The sequence below is a fragment of the Enhydra lutris genome, unplaced genomic scaffold (assembly GCF_002288905.1).
Source record: "Enhydra lutris kenyoni isolate GAN:26980312 unplaced genomic scaffold, ASM228890v2 scaffoldscaffold81, whole genome shotgun sequence".
NCBI lineage: Eukaryota > Metazoa > Chordata > Mammalia > Carnivora > Mustelidae > Enhydra > Enhydra lutris.
This window is the reverse complement of record NW_019154165.1, coordinates 1,280,370-1,297,160: the sequence shown is the minus strand read 5'-3', so window position 1 is coordinate 1,297,160 and position 16,791 is coordinate 1,280,370. Positions and strand designations below refer to the sequence as shown.

Genomic DNA, 16,791 nt, shown 5'->3' with positions numbered 1-16,791 from the left:
CTCAGGACAGTCTCAAAACCAACATGACCAAAACCTCCACTTGTTACCAACCCCGTCCTACTCCTACTCTCCGGCAAAGAAACAAAAACAGAACCACCACTCTCCAACCAGCAAGGCTAGAAACCTCGGATTCATGCTCACTTCCTCCCTCTCCCCCAGATCCTGCAGATTTAACTTTGAAATATCTGAATCCAGCCTCTCTTCCTACTTTATCCCCATTGCACGCATGAAGGCCCACAGACTCTACCAGCCCCCCATTCTTACCTGCCCCCACCCCCCATCCTTTATAGTGTTGTTGGGGGTGGTCTCCTCCCTAAAGAACAGATTAGATCCTGTCTGACTCCCTGACTCGAAAACCTCAGTCTCGTACTTCCCTTCCCTGTAGCTTTGATTGGTGGAGCCCCCCAACCCCTCCCACTTACGGAGGCCCAGGTCAAATGCCATCACCCTCAGTGAACTTAGCGCACACACCTCCCCATAAACTGGAAATGAGTTCCTTATTCCTCTGTTCTCCCAAAGTACTGGATGTATTTATTTCACTCTGCCAGTCTTAGAACTGTGCACGGGTCTGTCTTCCCTTGCAGCCTGGGAGCCTGCTGGGGATAGGATCCGGGTCTAATTAATCTTTGTCTTCTCTGAAGCATGTAATCTGAGGTCCTTGACATAGTAGGTCCTTAATGGAGAGCTGCTAAATTGATTTTTTTTCCCCCATAAGTATTTGGAAACCCGTAATAAAGAGGACCGTATTCCTAGTGGATTTCTTCAGCAAGGCAAGCAAAAATGATTCTTAGACTGGGGCAGGACACCCCTACTTCTTCACCCCTCAAGAGCTTTGAAGCTGTCTAGCACTGGTCCTCTGTATCCCTCACTGCACCAGACGCTGCTCTCCCTCCCCCAGAGAAGGCAAAAGACAATTTTAACTCTTTATTTGAAACAAACAATTCCAGAGACAGAAGGTTAGTCGTGACAACAGCTTCTCACTACAACACAAGGGTGGGCATGGCTCACGGAAGGGACAGGCCAGGCGCCTCAGAACAATATATACAATTTAAACAGTGGCTAAACTGGTGACAGTTATAAAAACACAAAAAGGAGGCTGGGGAACAGCAAAGCCAACAGGGAAAGAACTGGGCACCCCTTCGCTGGACACTAAAAGTTTTCTGGAACTACAAAGGCAAGGTGGGGAAGAGAGCTGTCAGCAGTGGGGGCGGGACCCCTGCCCACAGCTCCTTGCCTGTCCTTTGACCACAGATCCCATCCTGCACGACCTGGGGCCCCCACAGGCTTGGCCTGGCTCTTAGGATGGGGCAAGAACAAAAGCGGGGAACCCAGCCCCAGTCCCAGTCAGAAGGTAGTTTTTTCCCTTGGGAAACTCTGTCCATTGAACTAGAGGGAGGCAGTTACAGAAGAGGGCTAAGCATGTTGACACCATGGCTCATGCCAACCTAAGATGGCAGAGAAAGACAAACACATAAACCAAGGGGACAGGAGTCGGCTCCCCATACTTAGAGTCATTCTCTGCCTTTGAGGGAAAGAAAGCATTTGGGGGGTTTCAAACGTGCAGCACCAGGGGTCGGTGCTTGCAGGGGTGGGAAGGGGGGATACAGTGGCAAGGGGGTTCCAACCACCAGTTATCTCATGGGAGGGGAAGAGCATCTAAGCTCCATGTCGTAGGTAGGGGGTCCCCTCATTACTTTCAGATCTTTCGTAGAAGACCCTCCAGCATGGTGCCGGGGAAGAGCAGAGAAGGGAGTGAGCACAGGGCAGAGAAGGCAGCTGGGTTTCTTTCCTTGGCCGAACCTAGGAACGGGGAGCTTTACCTACGCGGGATGGGTCAGGAAACCCAAAGCCAACAGGATCACCAGAGCTATCAACACTCCATCCAGAGTCTGGCCCCAGGAGAATGGGGTTTACTCTGAAGCGTAAAGACAGTGGCCTCGCTGGGTTTTGCCCATCACTGGGAGCCCAGCCCCTGGGGAGAGAGGACTGGGACCCTGGGGTTGTCAAGTGGTAATGGAAGGAGGTAAAAGCCAGGGGTTCCTAGGGAAGGCAGGGGACGGAGGAGGGCAGTCAAGGGCCCTTTCAAATGAGTAGCATTGGTTCCCGGGCCAGGCGCCCTGCGGGACGCGACCCCAGGCCAGGTGTTGGTGTGAGAGACAGACACGGCTAGCACGCAGGCTCAGTCCAGGTCTTCCTCCCCAGGACGACCCAGCTCCTCATAAATCTCACGCACAGCCAGAATGCGATTGAGCATACTCTCCAACATGCTGCGGTCCATGGGGATGACAGAATACCAGAGAGGGGACTCCGCGATGCAGGACCGCTCGGGTTGCAGGTAGAAGACATCGTTGCGAGTCCGGAGGCTTTCGGGACTGCGATGATGGGGAAGGGGAGGGGGAGGGGGGAAGGTGGCAGGGGGGGGGGGGGGAGGACAGAGATCAATGTGGGGCAAAGTAGACCCCTGGGGTCCCCATGCTAACGTCATTCCTGCATAGCCTCCAACTCACCATTTGGAGAGATAGAATTCGTAGAACTTGACCGGGCAGCGGAGGGGATTCATGCGGTTTTCACGCTGCTCTAAGATAGGGGCTTCGTCTTCTCTCTTCCGTTTCCCAGGCCCCGTGTCTGCAGAAGAGGCAAATGACCCAGAGTGGTTAAAAGCACAGTGCTCATGAACCACCTTCCAAAAGCGCGGTCCAGGGCACAGAAGGCCTCGGGACGCCCAGTACAGTCTCAGAGGGAAATAAAGGCAGAAGGAGAGTTGGTGACAAGCAAATGTCCTGTGTGTATGTGTGTGGAGGGTGTCACTCTGCAGGCCTCCCTGGTTCTCACCGCCAAAACCTCTTTTTATGATCTCCCCCAAACAGATTTCTCAAAGAAGTAATCTCAGAACTTCTTTATTCTGAGAGTGCGCACATTCTCCAAAACAGGCCTGACTCTGCAAGGCTGGGCTGGCCTTCCAGGACAAAGAAATGGCCAAAGTCCCGGCCCCTGGGACATGAATCCAGGGGGAGGCTTGGTTCCAGGGCAGTGACCTCGGCGACTGCACACAGAGGGGCCAGGACTCCAGGACCCAGAGCAGAAAGCAAGGTGTGGTTTCTGTCATGCCCAAGAGCAAGGAGCCAGGGAGAGTCTCCCTTCCACGGGCATCAACTCTCCCCCACAGCCGAGCACACCCAATGGCTTCCTACCTGTCCGCCATCCCCTAAGAAAAGGAAACTGCCTGGAAATGAGATGAGTTAGGACACAGGCAGCTGGGCGACCTCCCACGGATGCGAGAGCCACTGGCCAGCTGTCCACACCTTCTTTGCCAGCACGGGCTTGGCGGGGAAGGGAAGTGGAGGAGAGGGCTGGGCTGGTGGTGAGGCAAGCAGAGGGGGTAAAGATAAGAGTGGGGGGCAGCCTCGTACCTCGCCCTTTTCTCTGGCGGACTGGGGCATAGTAGCGGATGCTCACCACCTTGGTGGTGCCCCGAGGGGTGGTACACTTGCGGGACTGCCGCACCACATTGGTGAAGGAGAGCTGCATGTGCTCCTCGGCTGTCTGTAGCCCAAAAAACTTCGTGTTGAAGAACATGAGAGTGTTGAGGAGGACGAAGGGCGAGTACACCCCCAGCTGCTTACACTCCCAGAGGTGCTCTTCCTCCACCCGGGAGAACACCGTATCTGCAACGGTTGGGGAGGAGATGCCAGTCAGAGGGGATCGCCCGCCAACACCCGACCACCTCTGATCCCCGGATGTCCCGCTCACAAGCATGTCTGGCACCGTCCCCGTCCAGGGAAGCAGCCACCACAGATGAAGCCCTGGCGCTCTGCCAGAGTAGATGGTGGGGCTGGGCTGGGTTTGGTTTTTAAGTAGGCTGTGCACCTAGTGTGGAGCCCAGCGTGGGGGGCTTGAACTCACGACCCTGAGATAGGACCTGAGCTGAGATGAAGAGTCAGACACTAGGGGGAGGTGGCTGGGTGGCTCAGTCAGTTAAGAATCGGATCACAGGGCGCCTGGGTGGCTCAGTGGGTTAAGCCGCTGCCTTCGGCTCAGGTCATGATCTCAGGGTCCTGGGATTGAGTCCCGCATCGGGCTCTCTGCTCAGCAGGGAGCCTGCTTCCCTTTCTCTCTCTCTGCCTGCCTCTCTGCCTACTTGTGATCTCTGTCTGTCAAAGAAAGAAAGAAAGAAAGAAAGAATCGAATCACAATCCTGGGATCCTGGGATGGAGCCCCACAGGACTCCCTGCTCAGCAGGGAGTCTGCTTCTCTCTCTCTCTCTCCCCTGCCCTTCTCCCCATTCTCTCCCCCTGCCCCCCCAAATAAATAAATAAAATCTTAAAAAAAAAAACAGTCAGACACCCAACCAACTGAGCCACCCAGGCACGCCAAACCGGATTTTTTTTTATGGTTTCCACCTGCATTTGGAGCTTCTCTTGCCACCCTCAAGTTACAAGTAGGCAGATGTAAACCTCAGTGAGTCCCACAATGTCTTCTTTTCTTTCCGTGCTTACCGACCAAACCCAGACCACCTTCCTCAGACCCAGAGACAGCTCGTCAGACCTAAGTCAGGTTCAAGGAGGGGGACCCTGGGCCCCTAGCTCTGAACCATGAGGCCCCCAGGTCCGTAACTCCTGCCCCCTGAGTCTTGGTGAAGAGTAGTAGACCAAAGAGCCCAGAACTCTTAGAATGGCGCATTAAAAGACCGGAGGAAAGGGCAGAGGGACTGCTAAGTCCCCGTCCCTTACTGTTGGGGAGGAGCGTGGGCTGCCAGGTACTCAGAGACTTGTTGAGTTCTTGAACGAAAGTCAGGTAGTAAAGGTCCGTGAAGATGTTCACCATTCGGTTATTTTCCAGCAAGTACTAAAGAAAGAAAACCAAACACACATAAAAAAGCTAAACTCTGGGGCACCTGGGTGGCTCAGTCAGTGAAGCATCTGCCTTCACCTCAGATCATAATCCCAGGGTCCTAGGATAGAACTCTGTATCAGGGGGTGGGTGGGGGAAGTCCCTGCTCAGTGGGGAGTCTGCTTCTCCCTCTCCCTCTGCTGCTCCCCTTGCTTGTGCTCTCTCTCTCCCTCTGTCAAATAAACAAATAAAATCTTTTAAAAAAAAGTGCTATATTTTAGGTTCTAAAGGAAAGACATGATGCCGAAGGCCCCAGGCTTGTTGACCTTGGTAATGAGGAGGCAGTGGGAAACGGCTGCTGGGTTATGTGACCCCGGGTGCTCTTCCCCAGGGATGCCCACCACTCCGAGGTGCTGGGACCTTGCTAGAAGAGGAAGGCGTTTTGGAAGAGATATGTCATAGCTGGTTCTTCACCAACCCAGCCCCTCTCATCACATGACACATGGCTGACCTCTCCCTGTGGGAACTAACCACCCCCAACACTCAAGGAACCCAGGTCCGCCCACCCTTCCCTTCTTAGAAGGGTCTGAGAATTGCTGAGGGGACCTGCTCAGGGTAGGAGACAGGGTGGGGCACAGTGAGCAGGACAGGACAATTTCTGGTGGGACCCTGCCTGCTCTGCCGAGGGTGATGGCCAGTGAGGCAGCGTGCAAGGGGTACCTGTTGGATGCCAAGACACAGATAGTAGATACTGTCGGGTTCGTATCGTTCACCGTTGGGTCGAGTGATTTCTCTCACAAACTGGGCCAGGCCGTAGTTGAGTTCGGCAGCAGAGCAAGCCAGAATATCCTCTTTGATGCGCATCGGTTTGGCTGCAGGGATGTGCAGTAGAGATGGATGGGATTAAGAACGCTCCATGCGGAGAATTTCATTTCTCCATTGTTAATCCCTTCATCCCTCAGTCGCATCCAACTCTAGCACAAACCCACCCATTGCCAAAAAGAAAAAAAAAAGAGCCCTCAGCCTTGAAACCTAGGCAGCCCCTCCCCATCTTCACAGGACACCCTTCGGTGATCACAGCCTTATCACTCCCAGACACCATCACATCCTCAGCTGAATCATAGCCCTGGCCCTCTTCCTCCTCCTCTCCCTCTCCCCACTCTCCTCCTTAGAGGGTACCCTCCCTCCGCCCCAACCTACGGCCAAAACGCAGCTCATCTCCCTTGCTCGGTTCTCCATTGGCATATTTTGACTGCACCCAGCACTTCCAAGCATTGACACCATATGAATAGTTGAGCCCAGTACAGCTAGGCTGGCTGCTCATGGAGTCCCGGGAACAGCTCTCCGAAAGCACCAGCCGCTTTTGACCCTGGAAGGGGAGAGAAAGGAGAGGCGTGGCTGGGGCAGGGCCAGGGGCACCATGGAAGCTAGGCGGGACAGTGCTGACTGCCGCAGAACCAGGGGACTGACGTCAGAACACGACAAGTGGCCAAAGCGCAGAGCCCCAGAAACAGCCCTAATGACCTCATGAACTGAGGACAGAGAAAGTTTGGTTGCATCTCAGGACTCACTATGGGAGAGACAGGAGGGCAGGGAAGTCAAACTAAGGCTGCTGGCTTGGCTACGAGACACTCCCCCGAGTCCCTTGGGCCCCCTCCCTCTGCCGTGGGTTCAGCACCCTAGCCCTCACCTTCCTCATGGTGCGGGGAAGGTCTTGTTCAGTAGACACATCCTCGGGCCCTACCAGGCCGCAATCAAAGAGGAAGTCTACACTGGGGTTAATGTCCAAAGGATCTGTTAAGAGCAGAAAGGAAGAAGAAATCAAGGTTTTCAAATCTCAACCCGGTAACGCTCCTACCCTACCCCTCCTACTTGGCCACATGCATGGGAGGTGAGCCTCCCACATGGCTTCACCGTACGCAGTAGGAACCGGCAAAGCTGTACCGAGAACACACTCAGAGGCACACAGACACCAAAGCTCCCAACGATGTGAATGCTTGTAACACTATGGAACTGTGTACTTAAATGCGGGTAAGATGGTAAATCTCAGGTCACGCTTTTTTGCCATGATTGGAAAAAACAAACAAGACACAGCCATAAAATAGCGCGCCTATCCTGGGATCTCTGGCATTGGTCCCCGCGTGAGCCTTCTGTCATAGGGTCCCAAGGAGCACTGTTTAGGGTCATGCTCAGGCCACGAGGGTCACTCCTCGCCTGATGGCACAAAGGGTCCTCCTGGACTCCCTGGACACACTTTGCATCCTACTCACTCTTGGGGAAGTCAGCCTCTAAATCTTGCCCAGGCTCATCCAGGACATTGGCCATCTTGACAGCCATGGCCAGGACATCATCTCGAGCTGGCCCGAAGAGGTCGCAGTCTTCCAGAAGCCCCTCTGCACTCTGGTTGCTCACAAGATCTGGGAGGCAGAAAAGGTAACCAACACTTCTGCCTAGGGCCCGACCCCAACTACTCCCCAGTCCTGCCAAGGCACCAAGATCACCACGCTCCACCCCCAAGGGCCGAGACAGGTGGGTTGCACCCTGTGTCCCACATCACCGCTGTCTGTGGCATACCACAAAGGTCAGATGAGGCCTTGTCTAACTCCTCAGCCTCGGCAATCATTTCGGCCATAGCCAGGATGTCGGCTTCCAAGGGGTTGGAAGGGATCTTCACCTTCAGCTCCTCGATGGTCTCCACAATCTTGTCTGTGCTCTCCAAGGTGGTGGGCAGGAACATGGGCACAGGCACCTGGAGGCACAAGTCCCAACTAGACACCAAGAAGTGGAGCAGCCCAGGTGAGGGACGGCTGGCGAGGGGGAGGGTGGGTCTCAGTCCTGAGAGGGTAGAGGAGGCCGTAGTAGGAAGGGCCGTGAAACTCACCGGGATGGGCATGGAGAAAGGCACCGGGACTTTCTGGCAATACAGATGCATAGGCACTGGCACAAAGATGGGCACTGGGATGGGTAGCACAATCACCTGTGGCTTCCACTCTTCTGCCGGTAAGAAAGGGGTCTTCTCAGAGCCCCCACTCTGAGATTGGTCATGTCTGGCCTGGGGTCAGATGCTTGCTCATCACCCCCAAAGGCTTTGATGCACGCCTGGTGTCACAAACCCACGCCTGCACCAAAGGCTGAGAGACAATTCTCTGGTTCCACGAAAAACATGCCCATGCTACATGAGCTGCCTCAAAACCTCATGGTCCGGCTCCCAAGCGCATAGCTGGAGGCCTGGACTATGGAACGTAGCCCCGGATATCTGGGTACCCCAGCTCACCTGTTTGACTTCCTTTGGACTTCATCTCCACCTTGCAGGAGACCCCCCGATTCTGCATCAGTGGTTTACACATGGCAGCTTTGTTTTTGCGGGGTGTTGCTGGGGGCGGTGGGGGCGGAGGAGGGGTGGAAGCGGTGGGAGCCGATCGGGTCTTTGCAGGGATCTGCAGAGACAAAGGAACGTTCGTCCCACCAACATACCAGAGCCCCCCTTCTGAGACCATCCACCCCTCTGGCTTCGGCCCTGACCTTGCCCAGATTCCCATTTTCCTCTGGGGTCTTCACTGTATTGCTGTTCTCCACTTTGGTTTGAGATGGTGTCTGGGGCTTTGACTCAGGAGACTGACCTAGAGATCAAACAAATGAATGCTTTCATCTGAGGAACTGCTCTCTGTTTTCCTCGTCCCTGTCCCAGGAGAGCTCTGTTAAAGAGGGGTGCTAAATGCAAATGGCCTATCTAGACTATCCTCTCCTCGCCACCCCAGATCTCGTCTTCTCTAGGCCCCAGTGACCGGGGCCAAGAAGACTTTCCTCCCACCTGCCAAGAAGATCAAAAAATAGTTTCCCCAAGAACCCACACTTTGAGACCTTCCATGCAGATGACCCTCAGAAGCCTGGGACCCCTGCAGCAGTGGAGGGGCTGAGGGGACATTCTAGAAACAGTAGTCTTCGGTCTCACTAAAGGCAGAGCTTACGCGGACAACTCCTCTTCTCGGAAAACTAACCACAGCCCCCACAGCCCCCCACTAAGCCTGCCCCACCTGGGAAGGTGTTCCTTCCCTAAGAAAACATCCTCCATAGAATCGCAGAGGACTTGAACTCGGAGAACCTTTAAACAAGGCTCCCCCTAGTCCTTGCACGGGCCCGGAAGCTGCAGGGGAGCACGGCACCAGGAGCTCTGGCCTAGGTGGAGGTGAAAACCAGAGCGGAAGAAGGGAGACACTGGGCCTGGGGTTAGAAGAGTCTGGGCAGGTTCTCATGGAGTAGGCACCCACCCCCTGCTGCCCCGCCTGGGACTCACTGTTCAGGAGGCTCTCAGGCCCACTCTGGGTGTCCAGATTGGGCTGGTTCTGCTGACTGTAAAAACGCAGCAGACACTGTTGGTTGCAGAAATGGCGGATCTGCCCACGCCAGTGGATGGTCTCCAGCAACTTCCCCTGACGCTTACAGGCGTGGCACCGGGCAGCCTGAGGGGGTCGACAGGAGGAGGGTCAGCCCCACCTCCCTAAAACAGTGCTGGGCCCTCTGCCCCGGGGACAAGTCCTGGGCTCTGCTCCACTGGGAGCCTGGGCCAGCCGGAGCCCCCTCCCCAGACATGGGCCACAGCCCCACAGCCAGTGCAGCAGCACCCCCAACACAGTGCCCCCACAACGCGCCATGCTGTGCCCCTCACCTTACAGTACCACAGCAAGTACTTGCTCTTGCAGTCCTCGCTGCAGAAGTCCCAGGTGCTGCCGTCCAGCTGCTCGGTGACCCCACGCTGGCAGGTCTGGGAGCAGTAAGTACAAGTGATACAGCACAGCCCCAGCTTCTTCGTGAAGTCCTGTTTGTACAGCAGCACGCAGCCTGGGGAGAGGGCAAGAGGGAGGAGTCCGGAGACACAGAGATGGCCACGGGGGCTTGCGAGCGCCGACCTCTTCGAGGGGGTCCGAGTAAAAGCCCCAGCAGCCTCTGGGGCCCGAAGCCTTCAGAGGAGCCCAAGGCCCTCAACCCACAGCCCTCCTGCCTTCCCTGTCAGCCTCTAGGGCGGTGAGGTACGGGCCTCCTGCCCCTCGGCCACCTCCTTACCTTCACTGCAGAAGCTCTTCTCCACCCCACTGAATCGAAGCTTCTCGTGCAGGAGCTTCTCCTGCCGGCAGTGCTCGCACTGGGACACCACCCCCCGAAGCCGCTTGAAGTCCTCGCAGCAGTCACGGCAGCAGAACTGGAACACCTGGTCCTGAGATGAGGGCACAGGGTAGGAGGACAGAGCCGTGATATCCGGCGGTGGCCACGGCCCAGTGGCCAGAGCCCCTCAGGCAGACTTCCGTCCGTCCGCTGTCCGCTCAGTTGTGCGGCAGGACAGTGGTGGGGGCAGGGGTCTTACCTGCCAATCCAAGACCTCAGGCTTGCCACTGAAGAGGCTGTGGCAGTAGTGACAGCTCAGGTGAATGCCCCCCTCAGGGCTTGTGCGCTGGAGGGAAGGAAGACAAGTAAGGGAGGTGCGTGGCGTTGGTGGCAGGGGGGGTGGGGGAGTGGGGGGGGGAGTCGGGCTTGCTCTTGGCTCGGGCCCAGGGCCTACCTACCCCCAACTCTCGTACCCTTTCTCTGTCACCACACCCTTCGTTAATCCCTGGTCCAGGGTTGGGAGTACCTGGAACTTGGTCCAGCAGCTCGGGCTGCAGAATTGGTAGACTGTGCGATCAACCTTGTTGTAGTAACAGGGGTCAGAGAGGCTGCGGCGGCAGAAGCTGCAGGGTCGGGGAGGGCCTGGGGCACAGAGAGAAAGGGAGAGAGAGAGAGAAAGAGACAGAGAGACAGAGAGAGACAGAGAGTACGCGCAAGAGAGAGACAGAGAGAGCACACAGAAGGTGTAAGGCAGTGCAGAGGCGGAACAGGAAACCCACGGGAAGATGGGAAGACGTGGCCGGGGCTGAGGTCGGGCGGCAAGGGTTACTTTGGAAGAGGGGAGTACGGGAGGTAGAAGGAAGGCCAGCAGGGGTCTCAGAGAAGAGGGCTTTGCACCTACCAGTGAGCCCTGCCTGCTTCACTTTGTAAGAGGTGGTACAGCACAGGGAACAGAACAAGCTGGTCTTGCCATTACGATCCACATGTGATAGCATCTCAAAGTTCTTACACAGGGTCTTGCACCAGACACAGGGGTACACACGTGTGTTTTTCTGTGAGGATGGGGAAGGAGAGGCTGAGGCTGGATTTGTCCCTTCACTTTTATTTGTTAAATTGTTTAAAACATGAAAGATTTCAGGCATACAAAAAGAGGAGATGGTGATATATTAACAAAGACCTGTGTATCCACCAGCCAGCTTCAAAAATAAAACATAACAGATACAATTGAAACCCCCTTTATTTGTTTTATTCCTCCCGACCCTCGACCCCGTCAGGCACCTTTATTTGTCACCCGGGCACCGCACCCCCTTCCACAGCCCTCTAATGCACTACTCCCTCGGCCCCACCTTCTTGTACGCCCCCAAGCAGGTTGTGTTGCAGAACCGCTTTTGTTGGCCCTCGTGGAAGAGGAGCTCAGGGCCAGGGCTCCCGGTCTTGGTGTAGATGTAAGCCCCGCACTGGTCGCAACAGTTGGTTTTCAGTCCCTTGTTGGCCCGGAATTTGGAGAAGCATGAATCGCTGCAGAGCCGGTGTACCACACTGCCGTTGCTGACCTCGTGCAGGACCTGTCGTGTACACACACGCACACCCTGAGCAGAGGCCTGGGCACCACCACCCACCCCGGAGCAAGGACGGCCCACCCCGCCTCACCCTAGACCTTCACAGCAGACAGTGGGCCCAGGGACCCCCCAACCTGCACATCGGGCTGCCGACTTGATGGTGAGGTCCTGGGAGGCAAGGAAGGCCGGCTGCGTACATCCTGGAGAAGCTCTATCCTTGAATACGCTCCCTCACGGTGGCTGCCTCTCCCCCACCACACACTCCCCTCTTCCACAGGGCCTGGCCCCTGCAGCCCCAGGAGTGCAGGGGCAGCTCAGGGCCAGCCAGGCTCTGCAAATCCAGCCCCCATCGAGCTTCCTCACCTCTCCGGTCTTCTGGCATATGCTGCAGCGAGTGGCATCGGCGGGATCCCCGGACTGGGGGATTGGGCGCTGCTGCTGGGCCTCATACAGGGACAGACAGACGGACGTGCAAAACTCGTGGAAGGAGCCTCCTGAACCAGTCTGGGCCACAACCGAGTCCTTGGTGTTCCAGATCTCCCTGGAGGGGGTGGGGGTGGGGGTGAAACAGGTTCAGATATTCACTCAGCACTACCCTCTCCTTTCACCAGCTCCCACCGCCCCCTCATCCTTGGGGACCGGTGACCATGGGCCCCCCGACTACTCTTACTCTCCTCAGGCCCCCTCCCTCACCTGCCTGGCTCCCAGTTCTGCTCCACTAGGTGCTTGCCAACATGGTCTCTGTCTCAGCCATTATTCCCAGCCTGCTTCCTGCCCTCCCCGCACCTGGAGACCTTCACGTACTTCTTGCAGAAAGTACAGGTCTTTTTGCCCGAAGGCTTCTTAGAGAAAGTGGTGAGACAGGATGAAGAGCAGAAGAGCTGTGGCAGCCCCTTGCGCTGGTAGGCAGTCTGCCCCTTCTGCAGTGGTGTCCGGCAATGCGCACAGGTCATCTTGGTGCCCACTGCGGAGCGCCCAGCCCTTTGGGCCACACTCGAGCGGAGGGACATGCGAGGGGACCGCCGGGGCCGGAATGGCACAAAGTCCTCATCATTGGGGTCATCTACCATGGCATCAGAATCCTCATCTGACACTGGAACTGAGGAAGTGGGGAAAGGGGAAGTGAACAGAGGCAACCGGACCGGACCAGGTCTCCAGCCATCCTCTGAACCCATCAGGTAGCTCAGTGGATACTGGATCCCCCAGTGCGACGGGGGCGGGGGCAGGATCCCCATCCCCCTGGTTCCTGCCTTTCTACCCCCACCCCTAGTATACTGGTATCTTAAGCCACTGGTGTCACTCTCCCTCAGTCACTCCATAATCGCCTAGAGAGGGCATGGGAGGGCTCCAAGTGAGAAGACTCGGGACAGGGATGGCATGGCTGAAATAGGAAACTCCATTCTCATTGCTGTTGTTTTCAATTTCCCCCACTGCCCCCGGTTCCCATGCCAACCCACAGCAGAAACAGGCACTTCACACTCTGCGGGGTGCAGGAGATCTGTGGCAGCCACATCCCACTCGGTCACACTTCCTCAAGTCCTACTCACTGCTCTCAGTGGAATCCACAACCTCAGGTTTCGGAGGCTCCACTCTTCTAACGCGCTCGCTTCTCTTCTGTACCTTGGAAACAGCGGAGGGAGGAAAGCTGACACCAGGGGCAGGCTAAAGGGCCTGCTGCACTAGTGCAGGGTGGGGGGGGTACAGAGGTGGAAGGGGGAAGGGAGAGTAGAGACCCTTGGCCCAGCCCTTAGGAGGAGGGAAGAAAAGGGGGCTGGACTTTCTCCTTCAGAAGCAGGAGACACAAGAGCTCCCGCCCTCCTCCTAACTCTCCTCACACACACCCTCCACAGAACAACATCTGGGAGGGAAAATGAAGGGTCTGTCCTTCCCAGAGCTACAGGGGGAACCAGACTCCTTCCAATCCCCTCCCCCCCCCTCACCCGCTCAGGCGGCTTCTCACTCGCCTTCCCAGTCAGGCCATCTCCTGCAAAGGAAGCAGAAAACAGCCTAAATCTTGAGCTTGCCCTCACCGCCCCCTCCCTGGCCCAACCTCCGCCTCCATTCTTGGGGAAGGGCTTACTCAAAACTGAAAGGGAAAACTCAAGTGCCTGTGGCTTCTTGGGGCCCCTCTCAGGGTTACCTCGAGCTCTGCACTAAGGGGAGCAGCTATTCTCCATTAAAAAAAAAAAAAAAAAAATCCTAGCCTTCCCACCCTCCTTCTGTCCCAATCATTGAGAGTTAAGGAAATGCAGGTAACACATGCCTTCCATCAGAGGACTTCTAGCTCACTAACAAAACCAAATGCAACCACCCAAAGGTAGCAAGGGGAAAAGGAAGCATTGACGTATGGATAGGTTCCCCTGGACTCAGGTGGTTCTATAAGCCCCAAGCCACTGGTCACAAGATGGGAGAGGCACAACAGGGGAGAAAAGAAAGCCCCTCAAGCCCAGGCTGTGCCTCCCCCATCAGAGGCACAATTCCAGGCCCTGTGTTTCTACATTCCCCCTAAATCGCTATATTGTTGGTGGCTCCAGGACCCAGTTATCATTCATCAAACCCAGAAACCCCACTCTCTTCTGGAACAAAATAGCTGGAAAGACCTTAGCACCAAGAAGCCTGGCATCCTCTCCAAATTCTGAAGGAAGGACGCTGGCACCAAGAGCCCACTGGGGTTTAAAAAAAAGGGGGGGGAACCTCTCCCAACAAATCCACTCTTCCCAACCCACGCCCTGAAACCTCACCCCTATTCCTCTCCCACAACCACTGAGCTGCCTCTCCACCCTTACCTTCCTTCATCTTTGCCACACCCCCCAAATCCTCCCTTCCAAACTCCCAACTCCTTCTCTATATATCCTCCTCCCCTACGTCTTCTCCAAACACACAACCATCCCTCCTTACCCCTACCCTCTCACCATCCTGGATTCTCCAGCTGATTAGACAACCTACCTGGCAAGGAAGGGTGTGCAGGAGGGCTAGGGCCCCCAGGTTTGGTTTGAGAACTGTTGATTCCATCCCCCAGAGTCTCTCCCACTGAAGGGCTGGGGGGACCATTTGGGCTCTGTGGCTGCCCTTGGGGAAGCTCCTCCTCCTGCCCAGGGGAGCCCCTTCTCCCTGTAGCTATGTTGGTGGTCTCCTCCTCTTCAATATGGGGGGACTGCAGTGTTATTGGCGAATCTGGAGCCAACGGCTCTAGTAGCCCCTCCGGTGAAGAGGGATTTGCCCCAGACCCTGCCTCAGGTGGTACCACCTCAGGGGTCTGGCCTCCTGGTCCAGGCTCTAGGGTCTGATCTCCTGCATCCCATGCAAGGGTCCCCTCAGGACCATGGTCCACCTCTGGGGGAGAGGGGGCTTTATAGAGCAGCCCCCCCAGCCCCAGCAGCTCAGTGGCTCCATCCAGGACTCCAGGGTCTTTTTCCAGGCCAGCAGGGGTATCAAGCAGGTCCAGGGCTCCTGAGGATGGAGAAGGGCCAGGGGGTGCCCATCCTCGAGTTGGGGCAGTCTGGGATTCCAGTAGGTCCTCTCCAAATTCCATGTCTACTGGAAGGTCTCCAGCCAGGGGCTTCTCTGGCAGGGTCAATGGGTCAAACGGGCTGGGGAAATCACTGGGGTCCATGAGGATGACTGGATATGGGCTGTAGATTAGGGGTAGAAGAGGGGGCAGAAGAGGTGGTCTTCGCCAGAATGCCTTCTTATATAGGTTCTGGGACACACCCCATCATCCACTTGGATTTCTCTTGAACAGCCCCCACCACAACCGACAAGCATTTCCACAGGCTTTAGTCCGAATGACCACTCCCCCCCAATACAGCGCCCCCTGTGGGAAGAGGCGTTCCCCGCCCTGGCCCTGTGCCCACACTCGCCAAGCAGTCCGTCGTTCCACCCTCCCGCCTGCCCCCGCCACCCCACTGCAACTCCAAGTTCCCCTCCCCCCTTACCTTTCACTCCCCCCCCCCAACCCGGGCTGAAGCCCCCCTTGAGTCTCCTAGGACCGCTGCCACCGAGAGCCTTTCCCACCCCCGCGGTCTCAGTTCCTATCCCCTCCCCTCTCTTCTGGAGCCCCCCAGCTCCCCAGTCTTTACCCACCCTGTCTGGCCCCACCCCCCCTCCCCGCGTTGCAAGGTCCTCCCTCAGCCCTTCCTTCGCCCCCACAAACTGCCCTTCCTAACCCCTCCCCCCCAGTTACCTTTCAGGGTCGCCCACTTCCTCAGCCCCGTCCCCCCTTCCTATTGCTCCCCTAGTCCTCCCTCTCCTGTTGCCCACCCCCCATCTCAGGCATTTACAGGAAGACATTTTGGAGCTACGATCTCTCCTTAGACCCCCCCCCCGCCTCCTGGCTACTGCGAGATCCCGCCTGCAGGTTCGGTTCGGCTTGATGAGGCCCGACCCCTACCTGCGGCAGGGTTAGTGTAACGGCTACAAGCCTAGAACTGCAGACAGCGACGGCCCCGCGCTCGTTCTCCACCTCCCTCCCTAGCAGCCGGGACAGGGGTCGCGGCCCCTTTAAATGGCAGCGCCGTTCACAGCGCCCAGCGCTCTGCACCAGGCGGGCGGGCGGCGCCAGCAACCAACCCCATTGGCTGGCTCGTGGAGGGGGCTCGCGAGACAGCGCCGGCCCCCGGCGCGAGACTCCCAGCCCAGTGGCCGCCTGGAAATTGCGGAGTGGAGCCTAGTCGCTGGAGAGGGAGCTTGAGCCCCCGCCCGGGGCCCCGTTAGTTGAGGAGGAAAGGATAGCCTCTGGAGCTTTGAAGCCGGCCCTCGGGAAAGGCGGCACCCCCTCTCCATGGAATGGCCGAGTACACTAACCCACAAAAAATAGATCTACGCACCTGCTTCTCTTACCTGGCTCAAGAGTCTTCTCCCCCTTCCCACCATCCCCCCGTCACACCCGTGCCCGCCCTACCTCCTGGAGCCCACTCTACCCGTGATCCCCTCCTCTCATTCAAATGGTTCCCGGTCCCCTCCCCCTCCCCGTGTCTCTCTTCGCTTCCCACTCGTGTTCAGCCCCCCAGCGTCCGCCCCCCCCAACAGTCCCTACCTACGCCATGCAGCAGGCGCCTGCCAAGATTACCCTCCCCCCAACCCTACCTCTCCGGGGCCCGCCCCCTGGGCGACTGCTGGGGTAATGAGTGACAGCGGAGGGGGGGGAGGCAGGGACCCAGCCCTCACGTGCCCCTCCTTCCCTTGTCTGCAGCCTTGGGCTCCCCTAACCATTCTGAATGTCATAGTTGTGGGGTGTCTTAAGCCTGGTCTCCAGCCACCTGGGGCGGGTTAAATGGCTCTGGCTCAGTGACAACGCCTATGC

The 16,791-nt window shown here is 57.0% G+C and overlaps 1 protein-coding gene across 5 annotated transcripts; it reads right to left on the bottom strand.

The window, feature by feature from the left end:
* Positions 1-1,093: 1,093 nt before the first annotated feature.
* LOC111161012 (zinc finger MYM-type containing 3) lies at positions 1,094-16,345 on the bottom strand. 5 transcript variants are annotated; one of them, XM_022524446.1, is made up of 25 exons: positions 16,329-16,345; positions 14,436-15,121; positions 13,430-13,473; positions 13,037-13,109; positions 12,276-12,588; positions 11,853-12,030; positions 11,277-11,495; positions 10,832-10,982; positions 10,457-10,572; positions 10,190-10,276; positions 9,892-10,042; positions 9,497-9,669; positions 9,125-9,290; positions 8,353-8,450; positions 8,105-8,267; positions 7,712-7,824; positions 7,405-7,579; positions 7,101-7,247; positions 6,521-6,624; positions 6,031-6,199; positions 5,551-5,702; positions 4,731-4,845; positions 3,411-3,665; positions 2,508-2,625; positions 1,094-2,372 (listed from the first exon to the last, which is right to left on the bottom strand). In XM_022524446.1, exons 2-25 carry the CDS (start codon positions 15,100-15,102, stop codon positions 2,180-2,182), a joined length of 4,140 nt encoding a protein of 1,379 aa, XP_022380154.1. In that variant the 5' UTR covers positions 15,103-15,121; positions 16,329-16,345; the 3' UTR covers positions 1,094-2,179. The 5 variants fall into 5 exon arrangements, with proteins under 5 accessions (XP_022380154.1, XP_022380153.1, XP_022380156.1 ...); XM_022524445.1 differs by lacking the exon at positions 16,329-16,345 and adding an exon at positions 15,880-15,980; XM_022524448.1 differs by lacking the exon at positions 16,329-16,345 and adding an exon at positions 15,880-15,980 and having other exon boundaries at positions 13,037-13,103.
* Between the last annotated feature and the right edge of the window lie 446 nt (positions 16,346-16,791).